The sequence below is a fragment of the Cygnus atratus genome, chromosome 1, assembly GCF_013377495.2.
Source record: "Cygnus atratus isolate AKBS03 ecotype Queensland, Australia chromosome 1, CAtr_DNAZoo_HiC_assembly, whole genome shotgun sequence".
In the NCBI taxonomy this organism is placed as follows: domain Eukaryota; kingdom Metazoa; phylum Chordata; class Aves; order Anseriformes; family Anatidae; genus Cygnus; species Cygnus atratus.
The window spans coordinates 117,403,954-117,418,763 of NC_066362.1; the positions used below are offsets into that span (position 1 = coordinate 117,403,954).

General features: G+C 40.8%; 1 protein-coding gene across 1 annotated transcript in view; it reads left to right on the forward strand.

Moving 5' to 3' along the window:
- MAOB (monoamine oxidase B) overlaps positions 1–13,321 on the forward strand; it is a 54,647-nt gene extending 41,326 nt beyond the window's left edge. Inside the window, exons 10-15 of the mRNA XM_035542209.2 lie at positions 46–99; positions 4,277–4,334; positions 5,320–5,417; positions 6,565–6,676; positions 8,246–8,308; positions 8,711–13,321. Of these exons, the coding sequence (XP_035398102.1) occupies positions 46–99; positions 4,277–4,334; positions 5,320–5,417; positions 6,565–6,676; positions 8,246–8,308; positions 8,711–8,866 (541 nt within the window). The 3' untranslated portion in view covers positions 8,867–13,321. The remainder of the gene's footprint in view (positions 1–45; positions 100–4,276; positions 4,335–5,319; positions 5,418–6,564; positions 6,677–8,245; positions 8,309–8,710) is intronic.
- Positions 13,322–14,810: the final 1,489 nt, after the last annotated feature.

Here is a 14,810-nt window from a genome sequence, read left to right on the forward strand (position 1 = left end):
TAACATAATGGAAACAAATTGTTTTATGGTCTTCCTTTTTTATAGTTTCATTCTTGCTCGGAAGTGTAGAAGACTGACAAATCTCACAAAAGAAGAAAGGTGAGTACAGATGATAGAGATTTTAAGAGACTCAGAGTCAAACTTCTGTTATAAACAACCAGAGCAGGAAAAAGTGCCCTAATCTGAAGGAAGCTGTAACCTTGTGACAGTAGGTGGGTGTGTCACTTTAAGGAAGTAGTCCTCTTATTTGTGGTGTGGGGTTTTTTTTGTGAACTCTGTGAGGTCTTCATCCAAACTGGCAGTAGATGTGGCAGCCAGTCCTTGTCCTGTAGAAACTCCTCTGGACCTGGTTCTCAATCTGCTGCTGGGCTGCTATACTTATGTGACTCCAACAGATGAACTGCTCTAAGCTGCTGACTATAGACGTAGTGTAGATATTCTTCTGCCCTCACTGGGAAGGGTCCAGGGTAGCCTCATTCCCACTGCTGCCCCTCTGGTTTCATGCAACTGCACTGAGCAATTTCAAAGCTTTCAGAAAGGTTAGGTTTGTCCACTGTGTTTGATTTTGCTAGTCACCCTGGTGGGTCATTTCAGCATCTGTAATTTAGTGCAACCCTTGCACTGCTGTAGCTGCTGTGAACAAGATCTCAGTATCATGAAGAGTTCAAAAAGCTGCCTCCAGCTCTCAACCCTCAGCTGCAGAAAAAAAATGCCATCAGGCACAGGTGAAGTGTTTTTTTTTTACTGTCTTGTTAAAATAAATATGTGCATACAGTACTCCTCTTTTGTCTATTACTAAATTAGAATTTAAAAAGTAATGTGCTTTTTTTTTTCCATCACATGGTTTCACAGTATCTGATCAAATTAAAAGCTACACATAGAGTATGGATATGAGAAGAGCCTTATTTTGACATGGAAAAAATGCATTTGTATTTCAAGCATGCCACAAGGAATACTGTGTCCAAGTAAACATTTTTACGGTAATAGCTAGCCTAACTAGAGAAGATGTAGTCATCTCAGATTAGCTTTGCAGGTAGTCTAGCTGTCTGTGGATAATGGGTCTAGATGGGGCTGTTAATATCCCAGGCTTTTGAAATGACAGCCAGGTATCACAGATCTCCCTTAATTTTGGCAGGAATGGACAAGGCTCTCTTTTCCTCAGCACTCAGGCTTTGAAATAGACCCCCAGCAGGTGATAGACGATAAAAGCAGTGTAGGTATTCTGAAATCCAGCATGCCTAGCATTTTAAGCCATCATAAAAACCAAATGGTATCTTACAGTGTGTGTCAACATACGAGATTTTACTGAGCATTTGCAGTACTTGAGAACAGCTTCTATTTCTGTGAAATGAAGGGCTGTCCTAGCTATTTGTGAGGCACCATTGAAGAAAGGCTGCTCTTCCCTGGGCATTAAAAATGTTAGCATGACCATCTGACCACTGCTGTCTACGGTCAAGCTTTAAACAAAAGGATTTAGAACTCTTGTCTTTTGTACAATAGATCTTTGAATAGGAAGGACTTTGTTTTGGTAAAGAATGGTCATGAAATGAGCGAGGGTTGGTAGATGCACCCTGGTGCCAGGGCTAGGGGTGCCTCTCTGGTCACAGTCAGACAAAGCAGGAGCCTCCTGGACTGCAGCTCCTCCCCTGAACATCAGTACAAGGCTTCTTCACTGGAAACCAAGCTCCAGGAGAAGGCAGAGTGCAAAGCTGGGTCTCCTCCCACTGTACGGTCAGGGAGCAAATAGTTTGCGTCATTCAGACAGGGGCTATGGTGTTTGCAAGGAGGGACTGCAGGAGCAGGGTGGGCTAGCTGCCTTGCTGAGACAGTGCTCTCCTATCAGCAGTAGCTGGGTTCTCCCTTTATCATGGCATGGACAACAGGGTTAGGTTTTCAGTACTGCATATGAGGAATTGGATGTAGAGTCCATGGCAGCTATTTTAATTCATGGCTGAACAGCAGCGGTGGGAGGGGATGGGAACTGCTTTACAGCTTAAGCCAGATCCAAAGGAGTGAAGCCCACCACTGTCTTCCAGCTGGCGTTCCCAGGCCAGGTGCCAATGACTAATTACAGTGTTTAAATTGTGCCCTACCTTTCGCAACTGTGCAACAAAGGCATCACACACAGCCTTGGCATGAAAGAACAGGGAGGAGAGCAGAGTGTCTGCATGTGCACTTCATCCTCTCTGCAGGGAGGAAGCACTGGGCATGGTGTCGGTCTCAACAGGATCCTACCTTGGTAGCTCCAGGCATAACACTCCTCCTATTTAGTGCTGGTGGTAATTTCATAGCTGAGTTCAAGGCCCAGAAATAAGGATTTTACTTGCTGCATATTCCATATGTTCCATACGGGCATTAGCCACAAATTTATAAATAAGAATTTATTTAAACTGCTCCAAGACAAAAGGTGCAGATGGTGCAGAGAGGCCAGCGCATTTGCAAGGATTGCCTCTATTAGGGGGGATGTCCTTAGTGCAGGATTATTGTTGGTACAATTTAGTCCTTTGGAAACTGATTTTCTGTGTGCATCGTTGTTGTTTTCTTTCAAGTAATACCTTGTTATTGAAAAATAATTCCTCCCAGGGTTGAAGTTTCTTTGTAGTCTGAAGATGCCCTTGACCTGAAGCTTAATATTTTCTTTTACACAACTATCTTAAACTAACTTTATGCGTGTTTGCAACGTAGTTGGGAAACAGCAGAGGGCTTGCAGTGTCTTGGAGCCCTGCTTGTGCCCATGCATGAGAATCCCTACCAGCCTCTGCTGTGCCATTTCCAGGCTCCCTGGAGGGTCTGCAACCCACATATGGAAAAGGGGCAGGGCACAGGCAGACCTGGAGGGATGCTCCTCATCCCTGTCATGGTGCTGGGAGGAGCAGAAGCAGATGGGTCCCAAGGTGATGCTCACTTTGCCATGAAGCCCTGTGGTGTTACTGAGCTGCCTTGAAAGCAGTAGCTGGTGGGTGTTTTTGAGGGGCAGTGGGCAGACCCTAGCAGGGGGCTTTGCTGTTAAAATGGCTTCATTTGGTTCAGATGCTGTGGGGGTGCTGGCGGCCTGCAGGGCAAGGTGGTCACTTCACTTGAGGAGAGAGACAGAGATGGAGGAAATGGGCCCTTCCATTATGGCTGTTGCTGGATTCCTGCCACCCCCTGACTGCAGAGAGATGTTCATAGTTATATCCCGCAGCTCTCTGAGCCCCCTAGCCAATCTCTGTGTCACCACACATTTCTGCTCCTGTCCTGGGGCTTCAGGAAGGGGCTGCTTCCCTTCACTGCTGCCACTGGGCCTGTCACCTGCCAGCAGCAACACCACGCCAGGCCCGCAGCTCTTCCCAAGCAGTAGCAGCCTCCATGTTTGCTGCTCCAGCCCCAGCCTGCACAGAAGGACACCTTCATCAAGGGCCTTCAGACCTTCCTATTCTCTTTCTCATCCTCTTTCCATAGCATCCCTTGAGTTCAGCTGTTTGTGGGTATAGCTGGGCTGCGTTGTAGGGCAGTGTCAATATGGTTTCCTCATAGGATTATACAGCTGGAAGTGCGGCCTGTGCAGAGCTGGGACTGCTGTATTGCTGTCCCTTGTGCCCAACATGGCCCTCTGTGGAGGACAGAATTTGCTTCCAGAAGTAAACCAAGTAAATGTCTTTCCAGCATTGTGTTTGCGTAGTTGTTTGCTTTTCATAATCGTTAACCATTATTTCATCTTGATCATTTTCTGTTTGGGAATTGGTGCAGTACAGCTAACAGTAAGACCCAAAAGCTTGTAGGAACGAACTTAATTGCACTTGGGGCTTACTACAGCATGAAGTATATTCATGGATTTATAGACTCATAAACTAAAACAGGAGGAGATTTTATAGATACAGAAATAAAGTACTGATTCTTGGAGAGCCTCAGGCTATCAATACCTGCATCTTTGTAGGAACAAATTATAACTTAGACTGTGTGCCAAGACAAAAAAAAAAAAAAAGTTCAATGTCTTCCTTCTTTTCCTGACAGCCTAGAGAACCTTTGGGTAGTATATGAACTTGGTCTGCTAGAGGTGTCAAGGGAACAGCTTGCATAACTGCTGGTGAAACTGGCGCTTATGCAGCACAGAAGTTTGAGTGAAAGATCTCTGAAGTCATCTGCTCCGGAGTCTGAACAATTAGAATAGATCCCAAAAAGCTGGAACCTCAAGTTTGAGCAGATACTAATGCTTGTTCTCTTGAAACTGAAACATTAGAAGCAGCCTATTTTCTCTTTCCTTACACATAGGTCTTCTGTTGCTTTTCTCTTGCAGGAAGATGAGGCTGTGTGAGCTCTATGCAAAGGTTCTGGGATCAGAGGAAGCTTTACATGTAAGCACACAATCTAAACCACGGTGTCTCTGATCGGTTGTGTTACAGTGGGGAAGGGGAGAAAGAAACTGGAATGCATCAGTGCTCTGGCACAGTGCTGTGTAGCATTTTGCTACAGGAGTGCATGCTGCTCTCTGTGGAGGAGTGGAGAGAACATTACTGCAAGTCTTGCATTGCATTTGACAGTGAAGATAAGAATGGGTTTATGAAACAGTTAAAAAGGCAAATCTATCCTCATTCTCTGCCTTCATGAGGGTGGCGTTCATTGTGGTTACCACCACAAATTTCAACTGTCGAAATTCCCTCGTAGTCCATATTGAGCATAATGTTTCTTCTCTCTTAGTAGTTGCTAAGATCCATTGCTGCATCTGTTTTTCTTTTTGCCTTTTCCTTGTCTTCTCTTCCCTGTAATGGTAAATAACTGATAGGATTTGTGTGAACTCACACTTAGTTTGTGTGATCGAAGCCCTATATCCTTTAAGTAAGTTTATCCTATCTATGTGAGTTAAATGTTGTAGACACCAATCTCAAGATTGCATCATTTTAAACACAGTGATATCGTATGCAGAACCATGCAAGTACCACGTCACATTTTTTAACAGTATGTGTTTGTATCCAGTGTATATATTACAAATATTACACCTGTTTACAGCAGAGGTTAATTTTTCTTTACATGGCCCAAAGCATAAATTTGTGCTCAAAGTGTAAATTTACATTGACAGATTAAGAGGATTATGTTCTACAGTGCCCAGATTAGCTTTAAAAATAAAAAATAAAAAAAATCAGCTAGCAGTGTCTAAAATTAAGGTTTATTTTATTGTTTCTGATCCATGCTGCATTAAGAGACTTGTTAAATGTACTCATTATGTCAGGCATTGTCATGCAACAAATCATAAGCTATTCTTCACCGCTGTCTCCTCAGTTCTTTTATTAGCTTCCTCAGGACTTTGTCCTTTCCTTGAGTGAATTAATGTCTTTTTTACAGCCAGTACATTATGAAGAGAAGAACTGGTGTGAAGAGCAGTATTCTGGAGGATGCTACACAGCCTACTTCCCACCAGGCATAATGACTCAGTATGGAAGGTACGGTGTCTATTTATAGTGGACTTCAGAGTAGCAAGATAAGACCAAGTTAATAAATAATCTCAGAAAGGGTCATAAATCCTCTGTCATTCTGTTGGCTTTATACCTTTGAGATTGCTAGAGAATATTTTAAACAGATATTATAACCTTCCACTTGTCTCAGTTGGGCTTTATGATGGATGAGTACAGTATCATTAGGGTTCTGTCTTTCTTTTTTTTTTTTTTTTTTCCTTTTTGTTATTTGGTGAATACAACTTAGTAGGCTTTTGGAAAGGAACTGGGAATTTTTCATGATCTGTTTACAAAACAGCCTTTGGGTATTTGAGATCAGTGTTACCATTTCCAGCACATCTTTAACTGGTGTTTTGTAAATACGGGTGGAGAGTTAATTCCTGTCAACATTGACAGTCAAGTGGTTTCTTTGGGCTGTTCTTTTAGCAGACAAGGCTTAATACAGCAATCAGTGTGCCATTGTTTACAGTCCTCTCAGGCATAAATTTTTGCATGGAAATAAGATTTACCAAGAAGAAAAAGGCTTACTGCTCAGACCAGTTGTTGGCTTCCAGATACATATTTTGTAATGCCTATTTGAAATGTAAGTTTTCACAATTTAAAAAGAATTTAGATCAATAAAACAGTTGTAATGAAGAATGTATGGAGGCCTTAGTTTTTAAAGTAATTTTAATGACACTAATTGTGAATGCTGGAAAAAAAAGCATAAAAATTATTTTATTTTGGTTGTTGCTTAGATATTATGGGGACATATTTTAGAATGTTTCATTGTGAAGTGTGAAGAACCAGCAATACCTAGCACTAGGTATTTAAGACATAGGCTAAAATCACGAGATACAAAATGTCTCATCTCAAACTAATTGTCTTTTACACCTACATGAGCATTAAATTCACATCCAGAAATAGCACTGCAAGAAGTGCAGTGAAAAAACTTTAGAAAATACTAACACTGTTGCACTTACTGTAAGAAATGCAATGCAATGCAGACAGCCTACCCATCCATCTCAACTCATCCAAAGTTAATATCTTTAAGTACCCATTGTCATTTTAAAAACTACCATTCCAATGTTCACCCAAGGATTTCATTATCTTTCCTGGTATGGCTGACATGACTTATTGCTTGTTCCCCCGTAAGGATTCTTCGGCAGCCCATTGGCAGGATCTACTTTGCTGGCACAGAGACAGCCACAGAGTGGAGCGGATACATGGAGGGGGCCATACAGGCTGGAGAAAGAGCAGCCAGAGAGGTACAGGCACAAACCCAAAGCAGGCAACACTGTCAAATATCCTATTTAAAATGGAAGATCTTCTGGTTGGAGGCAAAATGGGACTTGAGTGTTGACATCCTCAGGCATTCTGAAAAAGGGTGAAGGGTGAAGAACCCTTAGACTTGGAGTGCTTAGGAGGAACTCTGTCTGTTTGATCAAACTCCGTTCTATTTCCAGCAACAAAATCCTTTTTTCTTCTTCAACAGAAATCCAAGATTCTCATCTAGACATCTTTCCCTCAGATGGGCACTTCATGTTAGTCATCATACTGAGAGATCACGGCTGTTAGCCTCACTGGGAACAGCTCAGTTCTGCAGGTCTGCAGACCAAGGCAGTCCCTTCCTCAACTGTTTACAACATCACCATTTATGTAGTGATATACCATTGATATAGCGCTATATATAGTCCTTGAACAAGAATTTTAATAGTTCATTTCTGAGAAAAAGCCAATTCCTCAAATATTTTAATGAATATTATGTTTGTAGAGCAGCAAAAGGAATTTCATCTTTGTTTTATGACGTGAAGGGAAACTGATGGCTAAAAACTACTGTCAAGACAGGGATCATCTGTCCCTAAACTGTCCCATTTGTGAACGTTATACCTTGTTCCTGGAAAAAACTGTTCTTGAAAATCTCCAGAGGTAGTGCTTTATGACCTCTCTAATGTAAGAATATACATTGCAGCACAATCTCCATGGATGTCAGCAGGGAATTTGGCAAGTGAGCTTGACTGGTAAAAATATGATACCTTTCTTTCCCTCATTTGCTAGTGGAGGGAAAATATGTGTAAAATCCAGTACAGGGACGTTTCTCACTCTCCTTTATTGAAAAGTTGATGGTGTTCCTGAATCTTGTCTAGAATAAAAGCCCATCACAAAAGATGTGAGATCTTTTTAAATCTTAAAATGAAATAGGAAAAACTTTTATATCACCACCTCCGTTTCATTTTACTATAGAAGAAGTTCATCTTGCTGTCTTTCATTACTGTCATTTCAGACGATTTGCTTTCCTACTCATCTCTGTTATGTTTGGTACTATGAATGGTTAGTTTTCCATTGTGAAGGTTTCCTCTCTAATCTTGCTTTTCTCTGACTGAAAGCAGTGGTCTGTCATTATGCACAGGATTCTGTTTCTCTTCCTACATCATGTTAAAATTTGCAAAACAAACCACTCCTGGCTATATTGGTTGCACGTGTTGTAGCTGGTTTATGCACACCTCGCTTTGCCATGAGTGGATACTTAACTCTTAGTTGTATTCATATTACCCTATTCACATGAGACTAGTCAAATTCTGATATCACATGGAACAACTAAACAGAGAGCTTTTTCTGTTACTGTTTCTATTTTCTACTAGGAGCAGTGTCTTATTAAATATCAAGTCTCCCTGGAAATGTGTTGTACAAAGATTGCATTTTCTTTAAAATTTGGATACACAAAGATTTATGAATTGTTATCTTAATCATGCTATTTTAAAACAAAAATTGAAAACAAGGCCTTTTCCCTTTCAAAAAATGAGTGGTGCTTACTAGAAAATTTTGCTTATTTTCAGATACTGTTTGCTATGAGGAAAATCCCAGAAAGTGAAATTTGGAAGCCAGAACCTGAATCAGTTGTAAGTTTTTCTGTTAAGTGGATTACTATCTTTCCTTTGGTGTTGTTGATGAGTTAAATTTATGGGTTTTTGTGTTGTTTTTTAAAATTCTTTAAACAACAATAATCTTTTTCTTACTTAGCAAAACTGTCCATCCCTAAACAGGAACATACCAGAAACTAAGAGAGGGTACTCATGTGACAGCTCTGTAACATGGGATTAGAAAGAATTGCACTTTTAAACTAGGCTATGAATCCTTTTCATGTGTCTCTTCGTATTCCTTTTAACTGAGTAGAAAACTTTGATGCCCTGAACTTCTTGGTAACATGAACTGCTTCAACCCAGTTCTTTTTCTGCTCAAGAATCTTTTGATTAACATCCTGCCTCTCACTGTGGAGTTGGTAATGCATGCTCTCTCCACAGGATGTTCCAGCTTTGCCCATCACTACAACCTTTTGGGAGAGGAACTTGCCATCTGTGCCAGGACTGCTAAAGCTGATTGGATTTTCCACTGTATTCACCTCTGTGGCTGTGGCAGGGTTACTTGCCTACAAAAAAGGACTTCTGGTTCGAAACTGAAAAAGGTGCCAACACAAAGCCTCACAGTTTTGTTTTTCTCAGAGGTTTTTTTGGCATGTACTTCCCTATCTCCAAAAACACATCAGGACTGGGGAAGAGGAGAAAACAGTAGAAGAAGACACTAGAGTGGAGAGATAAGTGCAGATCCATATTCAAAAAGAGCCCTTTGAATCCAGGCCTCCTTCTAGCAGTAACTTTTTTTGTTGTTGCATTTCTAGGAAACCCTGCCAAGAATTATCACTTTGAGATTTTTATCCAGATTTCAGAACACAGGTGACAAAATGCCTTGATAAAGCCTGTTTTGATGAGTTTTCCAGCGTGTTTTACACTTCTGAACCAGGCCCTGAACTCCAAGTCTTCTTGGCACTTCATCCCTAGCTGGAAACAAAGCATTTCTGCCCTCCTGTGTGACTGAGAAAAGAAATCCTTAACTTAAAGTGTAATTGATTAGTTCATGCAAATTGCTGCTAAGGACCTTTTTAATGATTTTTTTTTTCTCCCAGATGTCCGGAGCCCAGGCAGCACTTAAAGAACAAGTGAGGCTACCATCTGAAACGGCCATAGGTTGTTAGTATTTCCAATGGCATATTTGTCATTGCAAGTCACATTCGTCATTTGTCAGTGAGTTAAAAGACAATGTTTTTACTGCCTCTGACAAAGGAGTTGCAATTCAGGCTCCCTGGCTGTGTTCACACTGCCTGGAATGGCAGAGCTCATGTGTCTGAGTCTGTCACTGTAAGGGATCAGGTCTTCTCCGCCAGCAGGCTCCAGAGGACAGCCAGTGTGTAGAGCAGCATGGCTGGTCAGGCTGTTGGGCCTGAGTGTGAACTGGGAACTTTGTGTAAATGTGATGATACAGACAAAGCCTTCTGAACTTCTGTCACCTTGTCTGACATCTCTTTGCCTCCAGGGTCCCCCTTTAGATCCCTAAAGGGAGCTGCAAGATAGCAAGTGAACAAATTAACCTCTGCTTACCCCCGGAAGCTGTAGAGCTGTCCATACAAACTGTTTTACCCCATTTTCTTATCTTCTTCCTTTCTTTCATCTGCTTACATTTATACTTCGAACACCTTGAGGGTGTCTGTTGCCTAGTAGGGCACAACAGGCTTGGAAATGTACCTTTAGCATAGTAAATAATACCCTTATCTGTCTCTCAACGCTTACTTCATGCTGAACACAGATCAGCTGATTCAGAGCTCCAGTCTCTCCTAACAACCATATTGATGTGATTAGCACTTCCACTTCTGCCTGCTGTGTGGTGTTGTCCTGACTGTGCACTTTTGGTAACTAATCAGGGATCTTAATGATGAAGAGATCAAAGGTAACCAGGGATAGGAGAGTCGCATACGAGTGCTTCTGCCCTCCCTAGTTTGGTACCTTTCAAACAACATTAACCAGAAAAAACAAAGGAGGGAGGGAGAGGGCAGAAACACATAAACACACAAAAACAGCAGCCAAAAAAAAACAAAAACAAACACCACCAGACCACCCATACCATAGGTGTCCAGCTGTCAACTAGGTATTTCTGCTGTGTAACATCTTTGCAGCACAAAAAAAGCAAGTCACGGGTATAACTGGTAACAGGATGAGGCCCAGTGCATGTGATTTCAGGAAAGTTACATGGCTGGAATTTTTCTGACCCCATTTGCTACACTTCTGTCTTCAACCAGCTGTGATTTATATGTAAAAAATAGCATTTCAGTAAAAAGCTGTGGAGGGAAGTATAATAAGAATATATTCAGCAAAGGGGTGAGCAGACGGCAGAGGAACTTTACCACCAGTCTCATGCAGACTTTCTGGGCTAGCATCTGATCTCCTTGCTTGTGCTGAGTAGTACTTTACTCTCCAAATAGTCCTATGGAAATCCACTAAACTGTCTATAAAGCTGTAATATTTGTGAGCAGTGCATCAGTTTCGGCCCTTAGGTTTCATTCTTTTTATCTTGATGTGCCAGTTAAAAATCTTCTCGTAGCAGCAGCTTGGATTTTATCACAAATGAATATTCTCATAACAGCCTTTTAAAATGCATGGGGGAACTTTTCAGACATAAAGATCTTTAAGTCAGAAGAACAGTGCAGCACTGTACATATGGCCTTTCTCATTGTATCACATTGAGCACTAATTGGCCAGGACATTTGCCTACCACAGAGTGCTTCTACGTGGGCTTTTTTCCTGTGTGATTTATTTACTAAATGAATTAGAAATCCAGAGCTGAATAGGAACTCTGTGAGTTCGGAGCTTTTGCAACTCAGACAATTCTCAGGCTGAAAATGAGTGTAGGAGCCTAAATTTGGGAAGAGATTCTTGAAGTCTTGCCCCAGTATTTCTAAGTGTTAGACAGCTAATGCATACTTAACATATAAAGTACTGCTGCCTTTGCAGATAATTTCCCTGCCAACAGTGTTTGGAATTCAAGTCCCACTTCTGCCCCAGAAATACTCTGCAGGTCTGGAAAGGGGAGCAAAACTATGAGACTAAAGAGGATAAATTGGTTTTATTCATGTCCAAAAGGTATCTTCTTTTTTGCTCCTGAATCTGACAGAGTTTTTTCCTAGTCTAACAATAAAAAGCTGCGTGCTGTAGGAACAGAAAATGCAAGGAAAAGAAGAATTTAGTTGTAGGTAGGACTGCATTGAATCATAACAACACCTTTTCATGAGGTTGGTCTTCTTTTTTAATGTGTGTATAGCTATAAACCTTTCTTGTTTGTAGTTTCAAAGTGAAACAAAAATGGGGAAAAAAAAACAGAAAAAAAAAAAACACAAAGCATTTTTCATGTTATTCTGCCACTACTAAAAGTAGGAGTGACATGAAATCCCAAATTAAATTTGGATTCCCTGAGGTTTCCTAGGCAATACTTGTGGAGCTACGAGGTCTGATTTGCCACATTTGTATTATCACTCAGAAGTCTTTGACTTCTTCATTCCAGAGTACCAAAGTGTTAGGGTTGGTCTCTTTGTCTCCACAGCCTTGTCTTTACATTGTGCTGTGGAGCTTGTGACCACTGCGTGATTAAAAAAAAAAAAAAAAAAAAGTGCTTGCTATTGTTTTCTCCACATCTTCTACACAAAATGAATATGTGGCATGTTGAATATGTGTATGCCAGTATGATGAGAAAGTTGACAAATGTAGGTAGAGAATGAGGCTGCTTTCCCATGGATAGAGGGAGCTGTGCTAGCATTGACTTACACTATAAAATTCCTCTGTGCCAACCCTTTAAAGAGAAAGATGAAGTCTGGTTTAACGGGTAACCAGTAGTGCTATATTTTAACATTTGATGAGAAATGAGTTTACCAGATTAGTGAAATGTATAATAGGCACAACTATGGAAATAATTGTATTTGTCTCTTACAAACTAATTTGTGTTACCATTATATTTTTAAGGGTCTTAAGAGTTTGCTACAAAAAGAGGTTTACTTGCTTATACCCTGCTGCAGTAGTAACCGTATACTGCAAAGGATGACAAGTCATGGCAGGAAAATCTGTGTTAAACAAAATACTTGAAAAAATACTTGAAATACTTGAAAGTTAATTTTACAGACTACTCAACACTAGCAAGGAAATGAGCACTGTAAGGTAGCCCCTTGTCTTTCCTTTTCCAGTACATTTTTCACCTCATGCAAATCTTGATTCCAGATAGCATATCTGCTGTCAATAAGACAAAGACATTAATCACACAAGTATATATCTAAACATTGTTCAAATTAGAACCCAAGATCTGGTGGAGCAGCTAGGGACTTCTATTAAAATGATCTTCCTGTTTCCTCAGTGGGACTATTTTTCACTTACGTAGAATTTACAGAAGTGCAGAAATTGTAAGATTTTTTTTTTCTTTTGAGACACGAAAGAAAACTATTTTTGTGGAAGAAGGAATTGTGTGTGCTACAGAAGTACTTGGATGCAAAAGGGAGCCAGAATTAAATGACAACAAAACTGCTACTGCTCTCAGGCAAGGAGCAGACCCACTTAAATTGCAGATTACCAATGCTCAGGAATAAGCCTGACCTGTGTTTAAATAGACTAACATTCTCTCTCACATCTCCACCTTAAGATCACCTTGATCTCACAGTCCATTCTTAGAGATAAAAATGAGATGGCCAAAGCAGTCTTGTTTTCAAAGTAACTCTACAGTCAAATCGTTTAGGCGTTGTTATAGACTGCTTCTTATAGTGTGTCTCTTGTGACCGTGTGCGGGTCAGTGTTAAGTGATGCCTGCCTCTGTGTTTTGGGAAAAAGAAAAAAAAAAAGTGACTTTGCTTTGCAGGAATATATATGCTGTGTGTGTGATGAATTTGTGCCTTTTATAACTGTAGCATTTTCTCAAGTGCCTCTGTGGTGACTGTCTCCGTTGGTTTACTTCTTAAGTTCCCTTTTCAATTGTCTCTGCAGATATTTTTATCTGACAGCTGTGAACCTTTTTTTAACCTTAATTAGAATCAATAAATATTGTCATGTCACTTTACTGTTTGAGGCGTTTATTTTGTGGATCCAGAACCTCCCTATTGATTTGGTTGTGATGGTGAGTATTATTTAGTAACACATTTCACATTGAAGACAGTGAGATATCTTTAATTCTGTAAAGAAGGAGAACAACATTTGGCAATAATTCTTCTTAACATATAGGTGGCCGACAGTCTTACACTCAAGAAGTATTTTTTATTGCTATAGGTGGGTTTTAGGGTGTCTCCATCTGAACATGCGGAGAAACAGACCTTGTACCAAATACTATGTGGTGTAAATGTAAAAAACCTGGAAGAAAAGAGAGGCAAAAACATTGCCTTAATTTCATCCAGCAGCTCAGTATCAGCGCTAGAGAGAGAATCTCTTCCCAGCTGCAGCACAGCTCTTTGTTTACCAGGACACAAATGAGGAGGGACACATTTTGTAGCTGACGATAGGAGTCAGGGGCGGGAGGTGCACGGCTGTAACTGAGGAACAAAGATGACCTTGGGAAGGGACCTGTGCTTCACCAAAAGGTCGTCTATGAATACTGGAAAAAGCTTAACCATCCACGTGAAAAACACATTGAAAGCATGCAGTGCTCTGTGTATGGGCTGAACTGTCAGTATTACTGACAAGTTATATAGGAACACAAATACCACGAAAGCAAATGTCCTGCACTAATGCACTGTATGCTTTATAAAGCATATGTCTGCAAATAAATGCATCAGAACCAACACTGCATTTCACAGGCCCTCAAAATGGTTAGCAAATGGTTGTGACTCTTAAACATCGCTACCTTGGATCAAATTTAAACCCTCTCTTTAACTCTTTGCTCAAATGTATCCAGATTAATACAAAAATATATTTTGTGCAACATCTATAGCAGATACTAATATGATTTCCTGAGAAACCAATTTAAAATCTCACTCATTGTTTAGGAGAGGATAGAACAGCTACATGTATGAAAATCATTTGACTAAATCATCCAAAACTTCTAGTATGAGAATTGAGGTTTGGTCTTGCTGGTCATTCTCTGCGTGTGAAGGGGAGAGATGGACTCCTTGCACAGAGGCTCAGCCCATGCAAGGCTGGAGGAGGCCTATGGACACATCCTGCTCTTGCTCTCGGTGGAGAAGGACACCTAGATGGACCAGGTTTCCAGCTTCGGTATCTTGGTTTCTGCACTCCAAAGACATGGGAACATGGAATTAACTCAGTATAGGAGATTTTATACCCAATACATCTGTTTCACTTGTCTGCAAAGACATTAATAACAGAATTAGATATTTTCAAGGAGTATATGATAACTACTCACCTAGAGAGCAATTCAGGAGCCTTCAGAAATCTGAGGGCACCTTATCTGGCCTCCAGCTGCTGCCTCAAAAGGCTACAGGTCTTCCTGAGGCCTTGTGCCATCAACCAGCCCCGCGCAGGTGGCACAGATGTGCTGTGGATATAAAGTAAGGCAGCTTCTACGTCCCACCAAATGTTGATGACAATT